At 40.3% G+C, this 23,336-nt stretch overlaps 1 protein-coding gene across 2 annotated transcripts in view; it reads left to right on the forward strand.

Annotated features, from left to right (window-relative positions):
• The window catches only part of kcnab1a (potassium voltage-gated channel subfamily A regulatory beta subunit 1a), a 93,237-nt gene that overhangs the window by 42,437 nt on the left and 27,464 nt on the right, over window positions 1-23,336 (forward strand). For both annotated transcript variants that reach the window (XM_068584901.1, XM_068584902.1), the window contains exon 2: window positions 15,558-15,601. In XM_068584901.1, coding sequence (XP_068441002.1) covers window positions 15,558-15,601 — 44 coding nt within the window. The remainder of the gene's footprint in view (window positions 1-15,557; window positions 15,602-23,336) is intronic.

A 23,336-nucleotide genomic window follows, 5' to 3' on the forward strand; every position in this document is an offset into this window, starting at 1 on the left:
GGACGCGTTCATGCAGCATATAGATACTGTCGGTGGAGCATTGGGGGTTCCACGTAAGAAAAGTGTTTTGTTTTGATTGGTAAACCTACAAATGTCTTCTAAATCCCATTGTAGGTCACCTTGTTATAGTTGATTTGATATGTACTTTGCTTTATAGATTTACTTTATTTATTCATACATATCTTACAATTGAATCAGAGCTGGAGACGTTCATTGATCCCTAAAGGGATTTACTTGTCACACAGCAGGGAGGAGGCTGGGGCTGGATTTAGCTGCTATAATTGCAGATGTAGTCTAGATGCCAAAAGTCACCAATATTCTGAATTAAAAATAGATCATACAAACATACATAATACATTAAAAACAAATCTTGTCCAACAACATCTTGTCCCACAACTGCTCTATAGACGAACAAAATAAGAAAACAAAGAATACTTTTGCGGTTGGTTGCTGTATGTTCAATACGCCTGTTGTCTAAAAACAAAACAATGTCGAGGCAACAGAAGAAGCCGAGAAAAAATGTTGTCCGGCATAGAAAAAGCACTTTCCTTTTATGTGTAAAAAGACGGCAGGAGTGTGAACTCTGCCACCTTCTGCTCTTTGAAAGGCAGCAGATGCTTTTTCCTCCAGGAAAACAGAAACTGTCTCTTTCTCTGACTGTCTTCACAGTCCACGCCGATTCAAAGAGCCTTCCTCCTTCCTGACAAGACATTTCACACACGACATCCTGTCTATGCTTTTATTGTCAGAAACATCCAGAAAAAGAAAAGGTATCTCCTTTTATTTGATCTTTCTTCAGTTTAATTTATTATGACGATAAAACAATACAGTGATAACGACCATAATACGACTGTATGTGTATGTGCAGGCATGCATGTGTGTATCTGTACCTGCATCAATGTGAATGGTGTGTGTGTGTACGTGTGCATGCACGTGCACTGTTCATCAAAGTCTCTGAAGCAGGGATTTAGGGAAACCTTTATGGGGCGTTTCTGGTCCTCTGCCCCGGGTGGATTTATTGATCGGGTCCCGCACACTTCAGCTCCACAACATGCGCTGGAATGGCAAGAAAATCTGCTGGCTCTGACTTTTCTCTACATCCCAGGAGAAAAATGAATTCAAGCTCCGCACTTGGATGGTTGAATGTGTGTGTATGTCTGAGTGTTGATTGTAAAAAAAAAAAAAAAATGTTATTTCTCTCCCATGTTGTGTTGGAAGAAAGTGGAAATGCTTGTAAAAGGAAGCATTTGTCTCACTAAATTCTTTTTTTTTTGTGTTAGTAAATGTGTGTTTGTGCTCGGCTTCGCGTGTGTGTGTCTGTGTCTCTGAATGGGTCAGAGTTGTTCCTGTTTAGTTCCAGCTTTCCTCACGATGAAAGGCTGATAAACGATATCGCAGCCCATCAGAGTGAACATATTCTCCTTTAATCTGAATATATCCTTGAAGCGAACTGCTTCTGTGTGCCAACTTCAACAGCAACGGTGTCAGTGTGTCTTTGGGGGAAGAGGAAGATTTAAATGAGGATATTTAGTGAAACAAGACACACATTACTATTAAAGGATATGGAAATCTAATTCCACGCTTAACCCAAGATACAACAATTATTTCCTTCCCCATAGTTAGTAGTGTCCTGAGTCGGGTACATAAAGAACCAACTAACTATAATTCACATGCAAAAATGTAGCTTAATCCTTAAAATCGAACTGGCATGATAAACCCTATCTGCCTCCGTACACGCTGCGGTCTTATTTGTTTTACAAGGAAGAATCTGATTACCAACAAGAGGAAATGAATATAAAACATGAGTTTTCATGAGAATGTTATTCATCGCCATATGTTTCCGCAGCTCGAAGGAGGAGATGCTCACATTCATAGGCGGCAGAATATTTTGAGATGAACTCAAGGCAACAATCTGAACTGATTCAGTTGTTTCTCAAGTCGCATCCCAAAGATGGTAAATAATGGCAATGCGTGAAGACACGTCCATCGTGCTTTTCCGCCGTGCTTTTCCGCCTTTACTTAACGCTCTATTCTTATTTCTGCAGAATGAAGTAAAGTGGTTTGAGTGGTTTGAACTTGTCACGGCTGCTCTCTCTATAATCACGTGTTGCTTGACAATTTCTGTCAATTTGTATGTGAACAACATGACAGAGAGCATGTGTCTCCCCGTCTATTTAGCAGCTCATCCCCCCTTCCAATGTGGCCGAGCAGTAACATTTTTGATTACAACTATAAGTTCTGACACATTTGTTTCCAAGTATTTGTGAATTTTGTAAAATTGTAAGGCAAGGCAAGGCAAAGTTTATTTATATAGCACATTTTTGGAGGAGTTCAAGCTCAAGTTTGGTAGACTAACACCACAAAGAGACAATCAAGACAATGTTTACATTCTTACACACTTTGAACATGTTTTTTCTTTCTATTGCGACTGTCGCCCCACATATTGTGATCAAATAGTTCTCTTCAACACAGCACCATCAGTATTTATTAGATGTATTTAATATTCTATGCGTGTTTTTCTTCCACCAATGTCATCTATTTAATTACTCAGTGCTGCAGTCAGACATTCCTGGTGGACTCTCCCATCATGCAACGCTAGTTTGAAAACATGCTTCTCTAATCTAACGGCCATGACCCAGGAGAGGAAAGCTCATTTGTGTAAATAATTAATTATAAGCCTGGTCTCATTGTCAGATCAACATTGTTCCCTTCTATAGGCTGAACAAATCAGTGGCTAATACCACTATATGAAATATCATGACAATGATGTAGCCTGTGCACTACACAATTCTTAATAGACAAGTGTTTTGTTATGTTCAGTATGCATTCAAATATCTCTACAGCTTTCATTCAAATATTTGTAAATATATTTAGTACATTTTCCATTGAGCCTCCCATGCCACTGTAACACACTCAGTGCTGTTCGTTGAATAAGGATGTCACCCAATTGTGCCACAAAAGAAACACAGTATGTAAGAATTTATCAAACATTATGAAACAAATTAAAATCTTATTCCTGTGTACCAACTGTTTTTGGATAGTACAATGTGATTTGTGATAACTGCTTCTGCAATTCACACTGAACAGAAATCAATTGAGCAGTGAAAGCCATGAATATAATTTCTGGAGGCTTACAGGTGATGACAATACAATAAAATGGAATGATGGAAACAAGTTTGTGTGAATGTTTGTGCATCTCTCTCTCTCTCTCTGTGTGTGTCTGTGTGTATGTGTGTGTCCATGCATCAATGTCCTTTATTGATTGCACTGAAGTCTTAATTTGTGTATTTAACGACCCTTTAGGATTAGTTGAACGTGCCGCAGATGAACAGAAACAACAACCGCCCTTCTTGTTATGGATCTATTTTCAATGAGGTGTCAGAGAATAAGAAATGGTATCTACCCCCAAAGTCACACCGTTTGGGATCTTCTAGTGTAAAGACTCCTGCGAAACAGTCTGAGTTAGGCTGCTGTCAACCTTGTGCCCTCATTCACAACAACAGAGATGCTGCCCAGGTGACAACAGTATACAGAAAGACCTTTGGACATCAGACAGAACATTCTGCTGAGTCATCATCCTACCGTACCCCTCCTCCACTCCCCGTCTCTCCTCCTAGTTTGTACATTTTGATCATAAACAATGCAAAGTCATCACTGTCAGCAGCCGAGCCTTCCATCTGCTTTAATGAGACGGCTTTGCTCCATGCCTGCATCGTCTGAGTGTTTGTGTGTTTGACAGATCTATACATAAAGACCTTTGAGAATATGTCCTCTCTTACATTTCATTTATAGTCACAGCATTGAGAGTTTTGTTTTGTCAGCAGTTTGTTCATTCCTAATGTGGTTGCAGGGAACTGCAGGCAGAAAGACACATTGATCCCCATTTAAACTGGATTAGTCTGGTAATAGTGGATTTTTGCATCTTTCATTTTAGTCCAATATGAATTTAATGTGGCTGTAATCTTTAAGAAACCCTTTCAAGTACGAAATCCAAAACAACCTTGTGTTCAGCCAACAAATAACTGCTAAACGCAGACTAATTACACCTGACATGTAAAGTAATAATACATCACGGTTTTGTCGCGCAGCAGCTGCTCATGTCAGAGGAAGTGCAGATCAGCATGTCTTCCATCCAGGTTGAGAGCATCCTGTAATAAAGATTCTCTGGAGTCTTACACGGGACAATTACGTTCAGGTCCTCTCCCAGTAAAATGAATCAAGGTCGGAATAGTGATATAAATCCTCCCTACTAAATGCAAATAGCAAATATATATATATAGCATGAACTCAACCATTTGTAGTAGATTTTATAGCCACATCACTAATGTACACTCCACCTAAACTATTTTACCTGAAACTTTGTGTGTCTTTGTGCTCACATATATCTGTGTATGAAGTATCTTTAAAAACCAACATGCGAGGTCTTGATTGTGCGTGTATGTGTGTGTGTGCACAGCAGAAATAAACGTGTGTACAGCGCGGTTCAAAAAACAAGATGTTGCTCTCTAAAGCTAACTGTACGGGGGGTAAACTTTCATAGAACTCGCCTGTATAAATAATATTATTGCTTACCCTATTGCATAATTGGAGGCTGTTGCCTGAGTGACCCGTGGGCGCCATCTTAGGTCGCGACCCGTGTGTGCTCTGCTGCATCACCTGATCTGCCCTCGCTTCACTAATGAGCCACCTCTTTAGCCGTTTTTAGTGTCAGGCTGGGTTGTCACTGCAAATATGTCCATTATTTGGATGATCTTAGTATTGTTGGAGGCAAATAAGTATATTTATTGAGTTTGATATACACATCGATATGGGTTTTATGCACATCTATAGCAAAGCTCATTGCTGTTTATCAGTAGTTTCTACATGATAGTTATCGATCATGAGCACCAGAACAAACTATTTTATTTGTTTTAGCTGAATTGTGCAGTTCATACAGTACATTATTATATTCATCATTTCCACAGTGCCACATGCACTACTGTTGGAGACCAGAGGCTGAATGACATCCAACGGCAATTATTTTGGAAATCATTTATTTGTATCACGTTACCCGATTGGCCGATGACATTTTCACTAAATACCAAATAAAATAAGGTCAGGCGGTCGCTTGGCCAGTTTGTCCATCTCGTCACTGAGAAGAGAGACAAATTCCGCAAAAAAACAGAGGGACATTTTTTTTATATAAACATGATTGTGGTGCTAAATCTCATAACACTTGATATAGCCACTGTGTGTGTGTGTGTGTGTGTGTGTGTGTGTGTGTGTGTGTGTGTGTGTGCAGTCTATGCTGAAAGAGAGTCTTGGCTTTTCTAAGAATCTCATTTAGTATTTGTTTTGTTTTGCCTGCGGGCTTTGAGTCCTCTAGGTCTTCATCCAAGGTTTGGGGAAATTGAAGCAGAGCTCGCTGTTCTTACACACTAAAAAGAATGCATTGATTTTTTTCTTCCTTTTTCAAATAAAGAACACCAAAGAATGTGGTAATCCTCTGAAAACGTGTTGTTTTTTAAAGCACACAAGGGACCATAGCTTCATCCTCTTGGTGCTGGTGCAATATTAACACGTTGACAAGAGAAGTCATAAATCTCAGCTCCTGAGGCTTGTGCTACTGTAATTTTTAAGGATGTACCCTCAAGCAACTCTCCAATGCGAGTGCTTTAATTTCCATATCTTTAATTTCCACAGAATTCTACACAACAGGTGTCAGGAACAAAAGCAGACTGTGCAGCAACAAAAGGAAGTGCCAGTTCTTTTTAACACAAATCTGTGAGGAAAGAAGTTTCTTCTCTTTTCAGCATTTCCTCCGCCGTAGTTTGTGCTTAAAGTTGCTGCAGCTTTCTACTGTATTCTGCCCCACAAGTATACAGTGTTTGGCAAATGCCTCGGCTTCCCATCAGCACACTGGAAATTATAGGGAAATTGATTTGCGTGAGCGGCACGTGGGGCGCTGCGTGTTTCTCGAAATATGGATATCACCTTAAGTCACAATAAATAGTAAAAGGACGAAAAAACATTAGAGAAAAGATGATGGAATTAGATGATGAAAATTGTGTGTTATGGATCTTGGTCACTGGAAATTGCTTGTCCTTTCTCAGATGTATTGGCTTTAGATAGCTTTGGAAACCATTTAGTCTCTGTTGCGGAACAGCAAGGCCACTTGACAACAAATAGATCCGAGTCTTTGGCAGAATGATTCAGGCCTGAAATGTGAGGTTCTGTTGCCCACGCAGCCACTCGGAGCCACTGCAGGCAGTGGAGCTGTGCCGTGTGTCCTTCTGCATCTACTCAACTGTGCACATAATGACCGGTGAGTATACATACATGCATACGTGATTATATCTGAAATGTCTTGAAAACATGTTAAAAACATCCACTTAGCCTTTCAGCTGTGCCGTTACTCTGATTAACACCAACACACAAATACATCTCTGGCTTGTCTCCGTGAGAATGAAGCTAATTGTGAGTGATTTGCATTTTGAGTACCTTAAGTTATGCAAATTTGCCTCAGGAGAAAAATCAAGAGGTATGTGTGTATTTTACATAACAAGGACACCGCCAGGATAAGGATCCTGTTCGAACAAATCTGGAAGAATGGAAGTAGCTGCAATGCATAACAGTCTAGTGGCTTCCGGTGGTATGTTTTTACACTAGGGGTGGAACTACAGTATTATTTTCCTGTATGGAGAGTGGAATGAAATCCTCATGTCCAAGTCTCCGTTGAATAAGTCTGGAGTCATTTCAATAATCTCTTTAAAAAGCTGAGACACAACATTGGGGTTTAAGCAATGTGCAGTAGCATTGAAGCTCCTGTGAATCTCACATGAACCCCTCATCGCTCTTGTATGGCTGGTAACAAAGTAATACATATTTTTCTATGTTTCTTTGATTGTTTTTTTTTTTTACTGTCCAGGGTAATACAAGACTAAGAATATTAACAGGAAGCAGATAAAAGAGCTCCATATTGCCACACTTTGAGTATTTGTCTCTGCATATAGATGGCTGCACAGATCTGACACGATGAACAGGGGCATGCCGAGAGGCTAGACATAGATGACAATGTCTGTAATATTGAGACTGTATACATATTTAGCTACTGTGTATTTAAATACAAATATTCTATACTAGACGTGTGGTTTGTAGAAGCATTGTAGAAAACCAAGAGTTACATGAAGGAGGTTGAACAAGTGTCCTATTCTCCTTGCCTTTTCTCTTCCTGTCGGCAGGTTTATTGTTTCCTGTTGGTGGCAGGTGGTGTTGATCTCTGACAATATGCGTACAACTTGAACAATAAACGGCATTCCGAGGATTCAAACAACTACATAGTGGAATAATGTCGACCTGAGAAGAGAATGAAGCTTTTCTCCCTCTGTGCGTGTTGTTATCCCAGCTTTTCCTGGCTTTGCTGACCGGTCTGGGCCGTTCATGCGTGCATGCTTTCAGTGCATGTACAGGATGCGAGTACACGTTTGGCTTGGTCAGTATATTTTGTGCTGTTAGTGCTGTACACACCGTTAGTCTTGCAGCCTCCGGCTCAGGCGTATAGAAGTGCTCCCCATCTCGTATACAGCACCTTTTAGTGTATTTAATTTCTACACGCTGCATTCAGCCAGTACAAATACTGTACAGCAATGCATTTTCGCATGATCCATCGCTGAATCAAAGGTGCGAGCACACGTGTGGGCACACAGGCAGCGCCACCAATCTCTCCGTACTCACAGTCTCTGCTCTAGTCACAGTATATATTGCAGCTGCAACTGTAAAGGTGTCAATGACTGATTGGCTGAAAGTGTGCTTCTTACTGGTCCCAGTGGCGGTGTTATCTCGCCTCGCTTGTAAGGTGACAACTGCTATATTACTCCCATACACAGGCAGCTGCATTACTCTGCCTGCGTAGAGGCTTTGAGACCACCCCCCCCCCGTCCCCTACACACACTTCTTCAAACACCCCACCCGCTCACAGCTCAATGCTGGATAGGAAGCATGAAATAGCCCCACTGCTGATATTGCTCCAGAGTTCATGGCAACCGTTTCACTCATACGGACGCGCAGGTACAGAAAGATACAGACACAACATGCAAGCAGGTGCAGATGCATGTGATACAGCCGAGCATGTGCCCCGAACCACATGCGCAAATGTATTCATGCGTTTATGCATGCGTGACTGCATGACTGCTAAGGCACATTTACTCAACCACACGCACATGCAGATTGCTTTTAAAAGAGATTTCTTTTTTTCTTCAACAAAGCAGTTTTTTTGTGCATATATTTGTTTTCCTATGAGGCCATGGGTGTCTTTGAAGCAATTGACAAAAGGGGGATGGATGTGTTGCAGAGCTACGGCCTGCAGGATATTGCAACACATCCAGTTTTTCTTATTGTCAACAAATCTCTGGAAAAAAGCCAAACCAACAATTAGTCTGTCTCTCAGAACTGCCTGACTCTCCAGGATTTGGCCAATTTTTTCTTGCAAAACCACAGGTTTCCTGCTGGGTATAGACTACTCTCTTGTTCGGCGGATTGCAGATTGACGGGAAACAAACAATGTGGTTCTTGTGCTGCTTTCTTTAGAGGATATATCTCTGTGTGTTGGTTTCCTGCGATGAGAAAGCTTTAAAAAAAAAAGAATACCTCTACTGGGGTCATATGAAAAAAAAGAAAAGATTATTTGATTTGATTGAAAAACCTTCACGGTGTTTTCAATGAGAACATCCTGATGTGTCTTCTGTCTCACTGTTGAAATGACGGTTGTTACGTAGCAACTGGTACATGGGACTTAGAAAAGGAGGAAGCAGCTGATTGTTGCCAGTCGTCACACAGCTTGTCACTAGGTCAAATGTCACCTAATAATAATAAAGAAATAATAATCACAATATAGTAATAACAAAATAATAATATAGTCATAAGAAATAATAACAAAAAGGTGGAGCCTCAGGTTCCCCCTGTATAAAATTCAAACTCAAAACCTCAACAAACATTGTTTTCTTAGAACCTCTGAAACCATATATATATAACATATTTCTTCCCATACATATCATCATAGTTCATGCATGTTCTACTGTGTGTGGTACTTCTTAAAGCACTCCACATGTAGTGGCACATCACACTTTTCACACGCAAATGATGTCCGTCCGCCACAGTTCTTGCATCTCTTGTACCTGCTACCAGTGTTGCAGGGCCAGTGGTTGAAACCATCAAACCTGGTGGCATCAGTTATTGCCACCGCGATTGAAGATTTCCTGCCCTGCCTACTCGGCCTTGTTCCATGGCGCAGGACCTAAAAGAATGACAAAAAAGCATGATAAATGCATGCATGTGCCATGTTTTTGTTTGCAAATGATACTATTGATGAATCATCAATATCATCCTTTCTACAGCGTAATGCCCCGTATGTAGAATGTTCTGTAAAGCAATATCACACTTGAGTTTGTGATGTTGGTCCGGATATCATCACTGCTGCTCTCATCGACTGAGGAGCACGAGCGATGACTTCGAGTCAAATATCACAAACTCGATTGTGATACCGCTAAATAACGTCAAGAAAAGTGCACCTCCAACTGCACATCAACACTTTTTTTACCTCAGTGAGCCACAAGCTATTGCTAGCTAGCAAGAAGATGATATATAGTTAGTGACATGCTACGTGACCACTGGCAACTTTTGTTGCCACTCACAGAAATAGTCCCATGAACAAAAAAATATTTATCCTAGGTACAATTTGTTATGGGAGGGTTACTCTAGAGACTTAAATGATTAAATAATTCTAAATATGTTTGAGGGGAAAATCATAAGAAATTTATGAAAATTGCCTCTTTCCAGGACGATTTGCATTTGCCATGTCTTCAGCCGGAAGGAGCAGGAAGCAAATGATGTCATGTGATAGGAAGTGCTTGTAAAGGATTTTTTAAAATAAAAACCATGTAAGTTGTCTACTAGCATGTAAGTGGAAAAAGTTGCAGTAGTACCTTTGAGATTTTTTATTGTGAGTCGAAAATTGCAGTGACACACTTAGGCAACAATTGTGGCCAGTGGGGCCAAATGGGCTGCGCACATCATGATGCTTATCTACAGATGGCTCCCTGGTTCTCTCAAGTGAAGCCATTAAGATTGCAGCCTTTAATTAAGAGGATATTTTTTATGTAAATACATTATTACATCTCACAATTACTGATTATGTATGTTTATATCATATTCTCTCTCCCCAAATTACAACAATACAATCTGAAAGCTCCAGAATACAATGACTTTCTCGTGTTGCATGTCTCATCTTCTGGATATCTCCATCACACGAGCAGACTTCGAGTCGGACTTGGACAATTTTATTCCGTGTAAACTCAGCAAAGATGTCGCCGAGTTGGACAAATCTTGGGTTGAAGATGTTTTGAGAGGAACAATACATGTTGAAAAGGTTGGGTGATTGCTGTAACATTGTAACATACATACATTATCTGGAGCTCAGGTGGCCTTTGGCATGCTCTCCTGCTTTCCTCCTCGTCCTCTTTCCCTCCCAACCCCCATCTCATTGACTCTCTCTGACACACACACACACACGCACACACACACACACGCACACACACACAGACACACATACCCGCATACAGACTGCTTTACACTCGATGGAGAAGTGTGTCAGATGGTCTCGTGTGGCTCATATCCGTTTTTCCGGATCGTAAACGGCAATTCAGAGTTTATTTTCAAATTGGTCACAAAAGTGAAACCAATTCCTACTGGAAGGCATCCGCAACATCACGACAGAAAAGTACACCCATAAATAAAACACTGACACATATTGACCATATACTATCAATGGCGGCCAAGCGGGAAGTCGCTTCGGTACCGCGTTAGCGTTCATTGAAATAAAATGTCCTCGGCTATATTTTTTCTTCTTTTTTAGAGATGACCAATTACTACTACTTGATTGTAACGATAACATATATGCATCATTGTTGAAAAGTGATCTACTGAAAGAAAAGCATCAGTACATTGTCTTTGTTGAGAAAATGAAAATACAGTTTCCAATAATCAAGATGTGACATTCTCACTCTAATCGCATTTTCATCGTCACATACACACAAGTCTCCCTTGTTAAATAAATATGTGAAAAATATGAATGTGAAGTGCAATAAATAAACATAACTGCACCAGTCACAGTTTTGCTAAGTGGCCTAATGAACAGTTTAGTCATTAATCTCATGAGATAGATAAACAAGGCAAAATGCTTTTCAAGACTTTTGCCAAATGTAGAGACAAAGCTCCAACTTTCTCATGTGACTTCTTGGCCAATTACACCCGACTGTCTAGTAAAAACTAATTTTGACTGAATATTTTATATTTAGGAGTTTAAAACGCAGACTCGGGAATAATATGATTTTCTCTGCCTGAATACCGAGCAGCCACTATAGCGGAGGAGGTAATGGGTGAGTCGGTGACAGGACTGTGGCGATGGCTGTTGACATGCATGAGAGAGAGAGAGAGGGGGCGAGACACATGAACAGAGAGGATAATATTGCCATGGTATCGAGGGGGTATTAGAGAAAGTCATTACTGTCCATCATCAGGCAAATGAAGACATGTTTAAGTGGAGATGAATAGCCTCATTGATGGAGACTGCTTGTTATGGTATATCTGTTTGGAAAAGCGGCTACGGGGGGTTCATATTTCAATAAATATTTAATGTGCGGAGACGGCTTTGTTAGTGTGTGTGTGTGTGTGTATGTGTGTGTGTTTGGTGGTGGGCCTTTGGTTATTTATGTGTGTTTGCCGAGCCATGAAGATCATTTGAAAGGGGTTTTAAATGAGGGAGAAGATCACTTTCTCACTCCATCTCCCAAGTGAGGAAATCTTCCTCTCTACTTTTTCTCATCATTCTCGATATCTCATCTATGACCCTCTTCACTGCTGTTCTTTCATCCATCTTGCGATCTATTGCTGTGTAAGCTGAATAAGTGGGAGCAATTGCGTCGGTTCAGCAGTATCGGTTCCCACCAAGCTGATCTGAGAAAAGTTGTTTGTTCCTTTTATTATTTCAGTCAACACTCGTCAGACAATCGCTGCCGGCCAAACAACCGACTCCTCATTTAAGTCCAGCCGGCTACTTCATAATATTCTATTTTCTTTCGTCTCCAGTGTTTGACCAAATATTAACAAACTCATTTGGATTAAATTTGGGCTTTTATACACAAAGTACTTCACCATGAGAGCATGCACCCGGAGACCCCGAGACTACTTTCTCCCGAAGGATGTGGCAGGCTACTCCATGTCCTTGGGGAAAGCTCATGCAACAGTGAACAAAAGACATTATAGCTTGATATAAATGCCCAGTAGCGAGAACACATCAGATACCGTCAGTCCATTTGCAACTAAAGTACTCTGTCTGAGTGGGTTGTGGTTGTTGTATCACTCATCTGAATGTGCAGTTTTTTTTGCTTCGATAGGTGATCTGTCTCTGCACGGCTCCAACCAAGCTTCCCTCTTTAGGCCTGAAATAGAGGTATTGTAATCATTCATGTTTGTGGCCGGGGACCAGCGACATCCTCATTAATCGCCTGCAGGGCATCCGATGCCTGACTCAGCGCTTCTCGTCGCCCTGATCTGAATTCAAAAGATTGCCCTGACTATAGGCAGGCCTGGACTTTAAACTTCTGACACAAGAAAAACAACTTTACGTTAGTTTTATTCATGATTTCTTTGACCTGCTCACTCCTTCTTGTTTAGACTCTTTTAGGAACTAGACTGTGACCATATACATATATAGGGGGTGTCCTTTTATTCTGGTATTGACACTAACTGTGCTATTTAAAAAAATTATATCATGTAAATATAATATCCAGCACCAATACAGACTCTCTAAAAAGAGATGTACCATAAACTGTTTAAACAAGTTTAAAGATGAATTTGGCATATTATTATTCTAATAACATTTTAGATATCTCGATAATACTGTTATTGTGAATTATTTTGGAAAATCTGCTATCCAGACAAAAGGAAACCCATGTAAACCTCAGAGGAACGTGCAAATTCCACCCAGAAAGCACAAGTGTAGATATCAAACCCTGAACCATGTGAAGGAGATATACCACGTATGCAGAGCGACGCTAAAACCAAACTCACACATTACCGTCTCTTGTTGCTGTGTCAGCAAAGCAAAAGAAACTCTTGGGACTTGTTGTTTAAGAGCACCTTGTACGAAATGTTCAGTGTCCTTTGTGGAGGTTTTTGAAGGTTACAGAGGTTCTAGTGCATCACCAAGAATCGATTTACTCAGGGTGTCTTGGTTTTTATGCCCAATTAACTATTCTGAAGGATGTAGAGGTGACATGTCAGCAATGCGTAACTAAAGTGGTTTGGAAAGATGAGCAAAAATTAAAGATTTCTGACAGCTGTGAGTAATGTACTCGTCAATCAATGCACAAACAATCTGATGCTTTTAATGAGGCTGTGCATGTTTTAAATTAGCCTTTCAAAAGACTTAAAATACGAGAATTTAAATGACTTTATAATGCTTATCAAATGTTTTGAAGGCAAACTTGCTATTTGCATTTCCATTGGTTTGTGTGAAAGGCTGAACTGTGTTTACAGTGACTTACAATCAGTGGTCTATTGAGACGCATGGATGCGGTAAACAACACATTGTGGGTTTTTATTCTTTTAATCTGTTGGAAAACAGAACAACATGTGCTGAACCCCACAGGAGGAGAGACACGAATATGTTTTTCTGCATTTTGTTCAGATGGAAATTAAACTTTCCACTTAACACGTGTTCTGCTTCTCAATCCCTCAAATGTGACACAAGTAAACCACTCGCTTTTATTCAACTTGTACAAAGTGGAACACGGAAGGTTCCTTCTTGTACTTTCCACTTCCTGAAAGTGCAACTAAGAATAGAACGTTTTGAAATAAAAAAAATGATGACGGAGACTTTTAATTTGAGATCAATTTTGAAGTTTTCTTTCTAAATAGAATTCCTTAGCAAGTTGTGCAGACATACCATACTCTACTGTGCCATCCGTGTACTGCAGACAAGCTGATACATTAGATCAGCGGTGTGTGTGTGTGTGTATGTGTGTTCTGTAGCATCAGCTTAGTCATTAGTCCATGGACTCTCTCACAGAAAACTGACATGACAGGACAATAACTCCTCCTCATGCTTGATTGGACACGGCAGGGATCTGCCACTTTGCCGACAGTAGTGGAACAGGCAGGAAGGACAACCTCTGCTGTAACCTGAGAGTTAGTCAAGCATCTTTCAGCAGCTCATTTATATATTTTTTTCACACCAAAACTTTAATCCTTTGCATCACTCTCATTTCTGTCTTCAGCATCATTTCTTATGTAAAATAGGTGTGTCAGTTTTTAGCAAAGGAAACAGCACACTACCTGTCTCCCATCAGCAACCGACAATGTAAAGAGCTAGCTGGTGAAACTAGTGGAGCATTTAGCAGCTACAGAGACAGATGTTTCCTTCAGGAGTTGGCAGAGACCAAAACAGAGCTGGAAGGAGAGTGAATATTGGACGAAAACTCTAACTTTGTTTGGTAGACACACCTGGCTGCACTCGACAGCATTTTTCGAGTTATTTATTTATCCTCTCCAGAGGGGATCCTTAGCTGAACAGGGTAAAAGGGCAACGACACTATAGGCACGATAGTCAGCATGTTGTTGATGTTCTTGGTTAATGAGGTTGCGAAGGCAGGTGTGAAATTATTTAATAAAGCGACGGACTTAATGCCGTGTGTATCCAGGGATGCATTTGACTGTACACACATCAAACACATCTAATTTACGCAGAGAGTGTGTGTGTGTCGTTAATGACACAGCTAATGAGGCTAATAGCTAGCAAATAGGATGCAGTACACACACACACACACACACACACACACACACACACACACGCACAGACACATGCACACATACACTCGCGAACATACATCATCTCCATCCTGCAGTAGACATTCCTAACTTGTCTTGCCATTGGTATGTTTCACTACTGCGTGCGTTGATTTGATTAGTGTTTTTCCATTTTGTCCAAACAGTGTGGATGTTTCTTCATTAGTGTTTCTTCCTCTTGTCTCATTTCTCCGGTGTCTTTTTTAAAAAATTTTTTACCATCATTCGGTTTGTTCTCACGGTTGACTGAAAAGTTACATTAAAGGACCGATGAGCATTTTATTGCACTCTGAGGTTTCCTCCTACACACACACAGAGACACACACACACACACACACACACACACACCTTCTTACATGTGGCGGGCTGTTGACAGTGTCAGCGCATCCACCTCAAGGTTTGCAAAAGTGAAATTCAATTTCCTGTTGTGGAGAAATCAGAGGAACTGTCAAGCTGTCATGTGATTGTCTGAAGAAAAGCAACAACTTGCACAAATGAAAGGCTTGATTGTTGATTTTTTTAAATATGATTTAAGAAGGATTACGAGCTGATCCTTATTCCTTTGCAGCATCATTTTGACTGATCTTCTGTTTGGGTTGTGAGATCTTTTATCTTATTTGGTTCGACACATGTTTTAATTTAGCTTTTATGTGATTCCCTTTTTTCTGTGTTTGCAGGAACCTTGGAAAGTCTGGACTCAGAGTATCTTGCTTAGGGCTGGGTGAGTAGACGCTCGGCTTCACGGCCCATAATGCATTTCTCCCTCAGGCCTTACTTATCAGCAACAGCACCAACTACATTGACGAAACATTAAATTCAGAATTCAGCTTGCTGTCTGATAAAATGTCCGGCTGTAGTTTAATCAGACGGTATTCGTCTGTGTGTTTGTGTGTGCGTTGCCACATCACTGTGGGTTGCTGGTCAAAATTGTTCACTTACATACAAGAGAGTCAAACCCACTCCATTTCAGCTTCAATATATAACATGAGAGTGGGTAGACAACACGCACACACACACACACTCACACAGCATACCTATACCTATCACAATGGAGAGCTCTCAAATACGAGAGTGTGTGTGTGTCTGTGTGTGTGTGTGTGTGTGTGTGTGTGTGTTTACTTGTCCCTGCTATCTCACACAGAGTTATAACATGAAATGGAAGCAGCAGAAGGCAGGAGGATAAACGTTACACATCCACTATATCTCGGCCTTCAAGATTATAAAGTGTAAAAAAATCTTCTTTTTTTTGTGTGTGTGTGTGTGTGTGTGTTTGATTGTTTCTTTAAACATATGATGAACAGTCTTTTTGTCTGATGCAAAGTCTGATGCAATCAAAAAGACTGATGATTTAGGTATTCCTTTAGTATTTTAATGATGTGTGAACATATTCTGTTATGAATATAGCACTATAGAGGGAACATTTTCAATTATAATGTATTCATTTTTAACAATGTTCTACAATATTTCACATTCCATTTGCTATGAATCTTCAAAGATTCACTTATTCTGGCTTTATGATGTGAGAAGTATGACGTGGGAGCAGGATTTTAGATTCCTGGTTTGAAATACATTGAGTTGTTGAATCATCACAAACGTTACAAGCAACTCAGTTTCATAGAAATTGAATTATTAGTTTGCCTCATCCAATTTTAAATGAAAAAAACCCCACTGAAATGGCACACACCCTTTCACTTGTATGTATTCTTCTAATATCCATAAATAAATCATATATATATATATATATATATATATATATATATATATATATATATATATATATATATATATATATATATATATATTGAAGAGAATTTCAGGGATCTTCCAGATCAATGAAATCCCATTAAGTTGTTAGAAAAGGAAACTAGAATTTGGCCCCAACAAGGTAACTAAAGATGTGTTGAGTACTGTGAATTCTACACTTTAACACACATTTCAACAGAATACTTTTCACTTTGATAAGATTCTTTGCATACATTCAAGTTGGAGAAATCACAACTTAAATCCCAAGCAAAAGACACATGGAAATGTACACTGTAAGTAGCACTTCAGTACCTGTGACAAAACACCATCCTCATGGTTCTTTCTGCTCCGAGGCCGTCGAGGACTCGGATCAGCCGCCTTCCTGTAAATCGGATCACAACTCCCAGGTGTCACGGGTCATGAGCTTGAGCCGGCTTAGAGAGGTCGACCTTTAGCGGGACGTTTCATACAGTGTCACGAACAGACGAGGGTTCAGTCACATTTCAGTGAAGAGACTTTCTGTCAAAGGAGATGATCATGTTTTTGGTGTTGGCTTCAGTTTAGAGCTGCTGTCTAGTTCTGTTGTAGCCTGTGCTTGAATATTTGTCAAAACTCCCAACTTTAAGCTCTGGTCTTATTAATAACACCTGTGTGTCTCCCCATAACAGATCGACAAGTCTACTTTGACACACACACACACACACACACACACTGACTCGGGTTCAGTAACGCGTGAGACACACATCATGGTAGACGGAACAAAAATATCCAAAGTGTGACTACATTTTACTCCAGTAGACGCTGATGAACCCGAGGTAACAGCAGCAATGTATCACAAACAAGCATGAAATAAATCTGCAGAAATGCAAAGTTTGCAAATCCTCAGCCTCTGCAGGTAACGTTATGACATACAGAGTTTAATTATCATGTATTTACTTATTGCAGCGTCTGTCAACACACATTGTTCTGCTCCATGTTGTCCTCCATGTTGCTCTGCGAGCAGCAGCGTGGATTCTGCTCAGTTCTTCCACACTTTGGCCGCACGAATTGGACCTTGGACTGAGACGCATCGGTAGAGCAGCGATAGGAATCTTATTTCAAGCCACCTCCAAAAGTGGTTTGGATCTGATTTGCAAAAATCTAATTTTGTGTGTGTGTGTGTGTTTTCTGGTTACAATCTGGACATGCCATAAAATGGTCTAAACAAGGCCTAAATTGTACTTCTGCCTCCTATACGCTTCCTCATATTTACTGATCTCATATGATGGCATCCTTCTTGCATGGATTTTAACCAAACCTGGTGTATTTACTCAGTTATAGTTGTCAGCAGCTCCGGCTTCTCTGTTCACCAGCTGCTCTCATTCACCACATTTGGCACAGGAGAGCTGCAGTTTTAGCCTTTGCGAACCATGCATCGTTAGTGTTGCTTGACGTTAAATATCACCAAATAGCACGGTGGTTGGTTAAATTCTGTGTTTGTTTTGACTTTGACAGGCCTGACCTGATTTTAAAGTCCCCCTCCCCTCCAAAGATGTGCTTTGCTTATTGATGTTTGACCTTCACTGTGCAGAACGATGTGTGTGCAGACCAGTTTGACACCAGCTGCTTCCACAGTCATCTGCTCGAGCAGCAAAGCTCATCTGCGCTCCTTCAATGAGTAGATGTCATGTTATGAATGAATATATTCTGAATGAATTATTCGAGAAAACTGATAGCAGGCATAACTTTATAATTTAAAGCAGGGTACATTAATCCTAATTATGTGGAAGGGATCTTTAATGTTTTCATGCTTAACTTTTTCAAACATGCAGATGAATTGAGATTGAGAAACATCAACATTGTCCCTTTCCTTTTTTCTGTATGGTTCTAAAATTCAAATAGTTTTTCAGTTTTACATTGCTTTACCCTAGACACTGTGTAGTTGAGTTGATGCTGATCTTTCTATGCAGGATCACCATGAACCCTTTCATATAAAAGTGGGGAAGCTGGCTGACTGGATTTGTGCAATTGAACCAAGAGGCTTTCCTCTGGTGTCAGTGGTAGATTAAAGTAGAGAGAAGCTTTTGTTTTTTCAAAGTGTAATGTCTCTGTCTCAAGGCCGGATCTGAGCGCTGCTTCCCCAGGTGGTTCACGGTAGACTGAGAGGTCTGACTCAATATGGCTAAGCCTTCACGGTGCAGAAAAGGTCAACATAATGCCAGTTGCCTGCCACATGCTGTGCCCAGGGCGGACATGATGCTGGCAGGGGAGAAGAGGAGGAGAGAGGGCAAAGAGCAGGATGCGAAATGGTGTTTCACTGTTTGACTTGAAGGAACAGTGCCAAGATCGATGCTGTGTGTGTGTGTGTGTGTGTGTGTGTGTGTGTGTGTGTGTGTGTGAGAGATATTCTCACAATCGCACCGTCATTTTACAGAGAAATTCCAGCAGAACCCACACACTTGTATCACCTGACTGAAAAATGAACACATCACACATTGAATTATGTTAAAACATGATTAAGCCATTTGTCTCCGGTCCTGTGAACCACACCAGGGAGGAGATGGAAGAGCCAATCTGCAACAGCGCGATGACGCCCCGAGTGCAGCGCCGCCCCTTACCTGCATGGGCCTTATTTGCATAATGGTGTCGTCGTTCGGAGATCCTGTTTTTTTTTTTTCAACAATCGCTCGCTGTTCAGAATTGCCACATCCTATTTGTTCACCGTGTGCAAGTGAAGATGCTGCTTCAGAACATTGGTTTGAAACAGACTGTAGTTAAAGTAGTTGTTTGTGGCAATTCCTAAAAATGTAATTTAGAGTGCTTTGCTTGCTGTAACTTGAGACTCGGGGCTGCTTTTAAAACTTTGAAACTAAGCTGGAAGCCAGAAGGCTTTTTTTAGTTTTAGACGAAATACACAAACGTTACGCAATGATAAAGTAGCAGAGTGACCTTGATGTGGCGCGACTGGCTCACATCTCTACTTCACTTTGTTGCTACGAGGAAAGTGATCGTGATCGCTACAGTATTTAGGATGCCCACCTCAGGTGTGCTGTGAAGCAGTGATGGGGAAACTCTGACCTGTAATTAAAGTCATGCATGTGTGGCATTGTGTGTATACTGCATATTTATTTTCATATTTATGGAAGTTTTTTTTCTGGCTTCACTCGTTTCCGATTTAGATACATTTTCCATTAATTTGGAACAAAATTTTACAAAGTTTCAAGTGCTGTTTATGAAATGAACCATTACCACTTAAATGTGTTTAATGAGCTTTAGTAATCAGCCATCAGCTGACTATTCATTTCTACGGTTTGAAATAATCATATGCATAGTTATAACTTTACTCTGCTATGACTTCTTGTTGTTGATTTTAAATGTAAATTGTGTTTGAGTGTAAGATCTTTCTTTCTTTTTTATCTATTTATAATCTTCAATGTCACAGATCATTTTCGAGTTGGCTGGGTTTATTCTGTACGTGTTATTCATTTGAACTTTCTATTTTATATTTACATTCAACAATCAGTTGTTGACTACATACAGACGTTATTACAACTTTTGGCGACTTCAATACATATGGCTCGAAATCATAAAGCGCTAGTTTGACATCTTTGTGATGTTCTGGACCTTTGCTTGAGGAACTCTCTCTAACTGGACTCAGCTGTATTTTAGTTGAAGACCCCATGTCTGTTTGATCGTGTCATCTAAATGTGAAATCATCAGTGACACCACAGAGTCAAGAGTTCACAAAAAGAACCTGTTGCTCTCAAAAGGTTACCGTTTGTGTTACAATGCCACGAAGACGTCGTCGTCGCCGCAGGGCACGTCGCCGTGCTGGCCGTGGCAGACGCGCAATGGTCAGTCTTCCACGCCGCAGGCGCCGCCGTCGGCGTGGCGGACGACGTCGCCGTAGACGCTACTAAACCATTTCTTTCTACCTGCATATAACTTAGTTCCCGCTTTATTATTTAGATCAAACCTCAAACTTAGCGTAGGACTTACCGTAGTATTTTCTGTAGCAGTTACCGTAGTACTTACCGTCTTAGTTATCGTGGTAGTTACCGTAGTACTTACCGTAGTAGTTTTCGTAGTACTTACCGTAGTAGTTACCGGAGTACTTATCGTAGTACTTACTGTAGTAGTTACCTTAGTACTTACCGTACCAGTTACCGTGGTAGTTACCGTAGTGCTTACCATAGTAGTTTTCGTAGTAGTTACCGTAGTAGTTACTGTAGTACGTCAGCCTAAATCCAGCCTTCATTTTACTTAATATAAGAGAATATAATGTATTTATTAAAATATTATGTATTGTTTCTCATTAATCCAGTTCAATTTGAAATCTGTAATAATAAATATACAATTGGGTCAAAATCATAAAGAGCGAGTTTGACATCTTTGTGATGTTCTGGACCTTTGCTTGAGGAACTCTCTCTAACTGGACTCAGCTGTATTTTAGTTGAAGACCCCATGTCTGTTTGATCGTGCCATCTAAATGTGAAATCACCAGTGACACCACATAGTCATGAGTTCACAAAAAGAACCTGTTGCTCTCAAAAGGTTACCGTTTGTGTTACAATGCCACGAAGACGTCGTCGTCGCCGTAGGGCACGTCGCCGTGCTGGCCGTGGCAGACGCTCAATGGTCAGTCTTCCACGTCGCAGGCGCCGCCGTCGGCGTGGCGGACGACGTCGCCGTTGACGATACTAAACCAATTCTTACTACCCGCATGTAACTTAGTTCCCGCTTTATTATTTAGAACAAACCTTAAACTTCACTTTTGACTTAGAACCTGCTCATAGAACGGTTCTCAGTCAAAAGGGGTCAAGTTCTATAAGAACCTATTAGAACCTGATCACTTTAGACTTAGAACCCACCCATAGAACCCAACCACTTTTGAAATAAGATAACATATAGTATTTATTGCTAGAGTATGTATTATTTATCATTAATCCAGTTACATTAGACATCTGTAATAATAAATATTGTTTTGATATTATTTCATTGAACTTTCTTTTTTTACATTAGACAGTCAGTGGATACAGTTCAATTAGAAATATGTAATAATAAATACACATGGGACAAAATCATAAAGAGCGAGTTTGACATCTTTGTGATGTTCTGGACCTTTGCTTGAGGAACTCTCTCTAACTGGACTCAGCTGTATTTTAGTTGAAGACCCCATGTCTGTTTGATCGTGTCATCTAAATGTGAAATCATCAGTGACACCACAGAGTCAAGAGTTCATAAAAAGAACCTGTTGCTCTCAAAAGGTTACCGTTTGTGTTACAATGCCACGAAGACGTCGTCGTCGCCGCAGGGCACGTCGCCGTGCTGGCCGTGGCAGACGCTCAATGGTCAGTCTTCCACGTCGCAGGCGCCGCCGTCGCCGTGGCGGACGACGTCGCCGTAGACGCTACTAAACCATTTCTTTCTACCTGCATATAACTTAGTTTCTGCTTTATTATTTAGATCAAACTTTAAACTTAGCGTAGGACTTACCGTAGTATTTTCTGTAGCAGTTACCGTAGTACTTACCGTAGTAGTTTTCGTAGTAGTTATTGTAGTACTTACCGTAGTACTTACCGTAGTAGTTTTTGTAGTAGTTACCGCAGTACTTACCGTAGTACTTACCGTAGAAGTTACTATAGTACTTACCGTAGTAGTTTTCGTAGTAGTTACCGTAGTACTTACCGTAGTATTTACCATAGTAGTTTCCGTTGTACTTACCATAGTACTTACCGTAGTAGTTTCCATAGTACTTACATAGTACGTCAGCCTAAATCCAGCCTTAATTTTAGATAAATAAATATACAATTGGGTCAAAATCATAAAGAGCGAGTTTGACATCTTTGTGATGTTCTGGACCTTTGCTTGAGGAACTCTCTCTAACTGGACTCAGCTGTATTTTAGTTGAAGACCCCATGTCTGTTTGATCGTGTCATCTAAATGTGAAATCATCAGTGACACCACAGAGTCAAGAGTTCACAAAAAGAACCTGTTGCTCTCAAAAGGTTACCGTTTGTGTTACAATGCCACGAAGACGTCGACGCAGAGCACGTCGCCGTGCTGGCCGTGGCAGACGCGTAATGGTCGTTCTTCCTGGTCGTCGCAGGCGCCGCCGTCGGGCGTGGCGGACGACGTCGCCGTAGACGATACTGAACCAATTCTTTCTACCCGCATATAACTTAATTCCCGCTTTATTATCTAGAACAAACCTTAAATATAGAACCCACCCATAGAACCCAACCACTTTTGAAATAAGATAATATATTGTATTTATTGTTAGAGTATGTATTATTTATCATTAATCCAGTTACATTAGACATCTGTAATAAGAAATATTGTTTTGATGTTATTCAATTTTAATTTATTTCATTTTCTTTAGTCAGTGGATCCGTAGTACTTACCGTAGTAGTTTCCGGCCTTCAATTTACTTAAAATAAAAGAATATAATGTATTTATTAATATAGTATGTATTGTTTATCATTAATCCAGTTCAATTAGAAATCTGTAATAATAAATATGCAAATGGAACAAAATCATAAAGAGCGAGTTTGACATCGTTGTGATGTTCTGGACCTTTGCTTGAGGAACTCTCTGTAACTGGACTCAGCTGAATTTTAGTTGAAGACCCCATTTCTGTTTGATCGTGTCATCTAAATGTGACGTCATCATTGACACCACAGAGTCAAGAGTTCATAAAAAGAAGCTGCTGCTCCCAAAAGGTTACCTTTTGT

The sequence above is a fragment of the Clinocottus analis genome, unplaced genomic scaffold (genome assembly GCF_023055335.1).
Source record: "Clinocottus analis isolate CAN_PGR_092001 unplaced genomic scaffold, fCliAna1.0.p SCAF_2, whole genome shotgun sequence".
NCBI classification, from domain to species: domain Eukaryota; kingdom Metazoa; phylum Chordata; class Actinopteri; order Perciformes; family Cottidae; genus Clinocottus; species Clinocottus analis.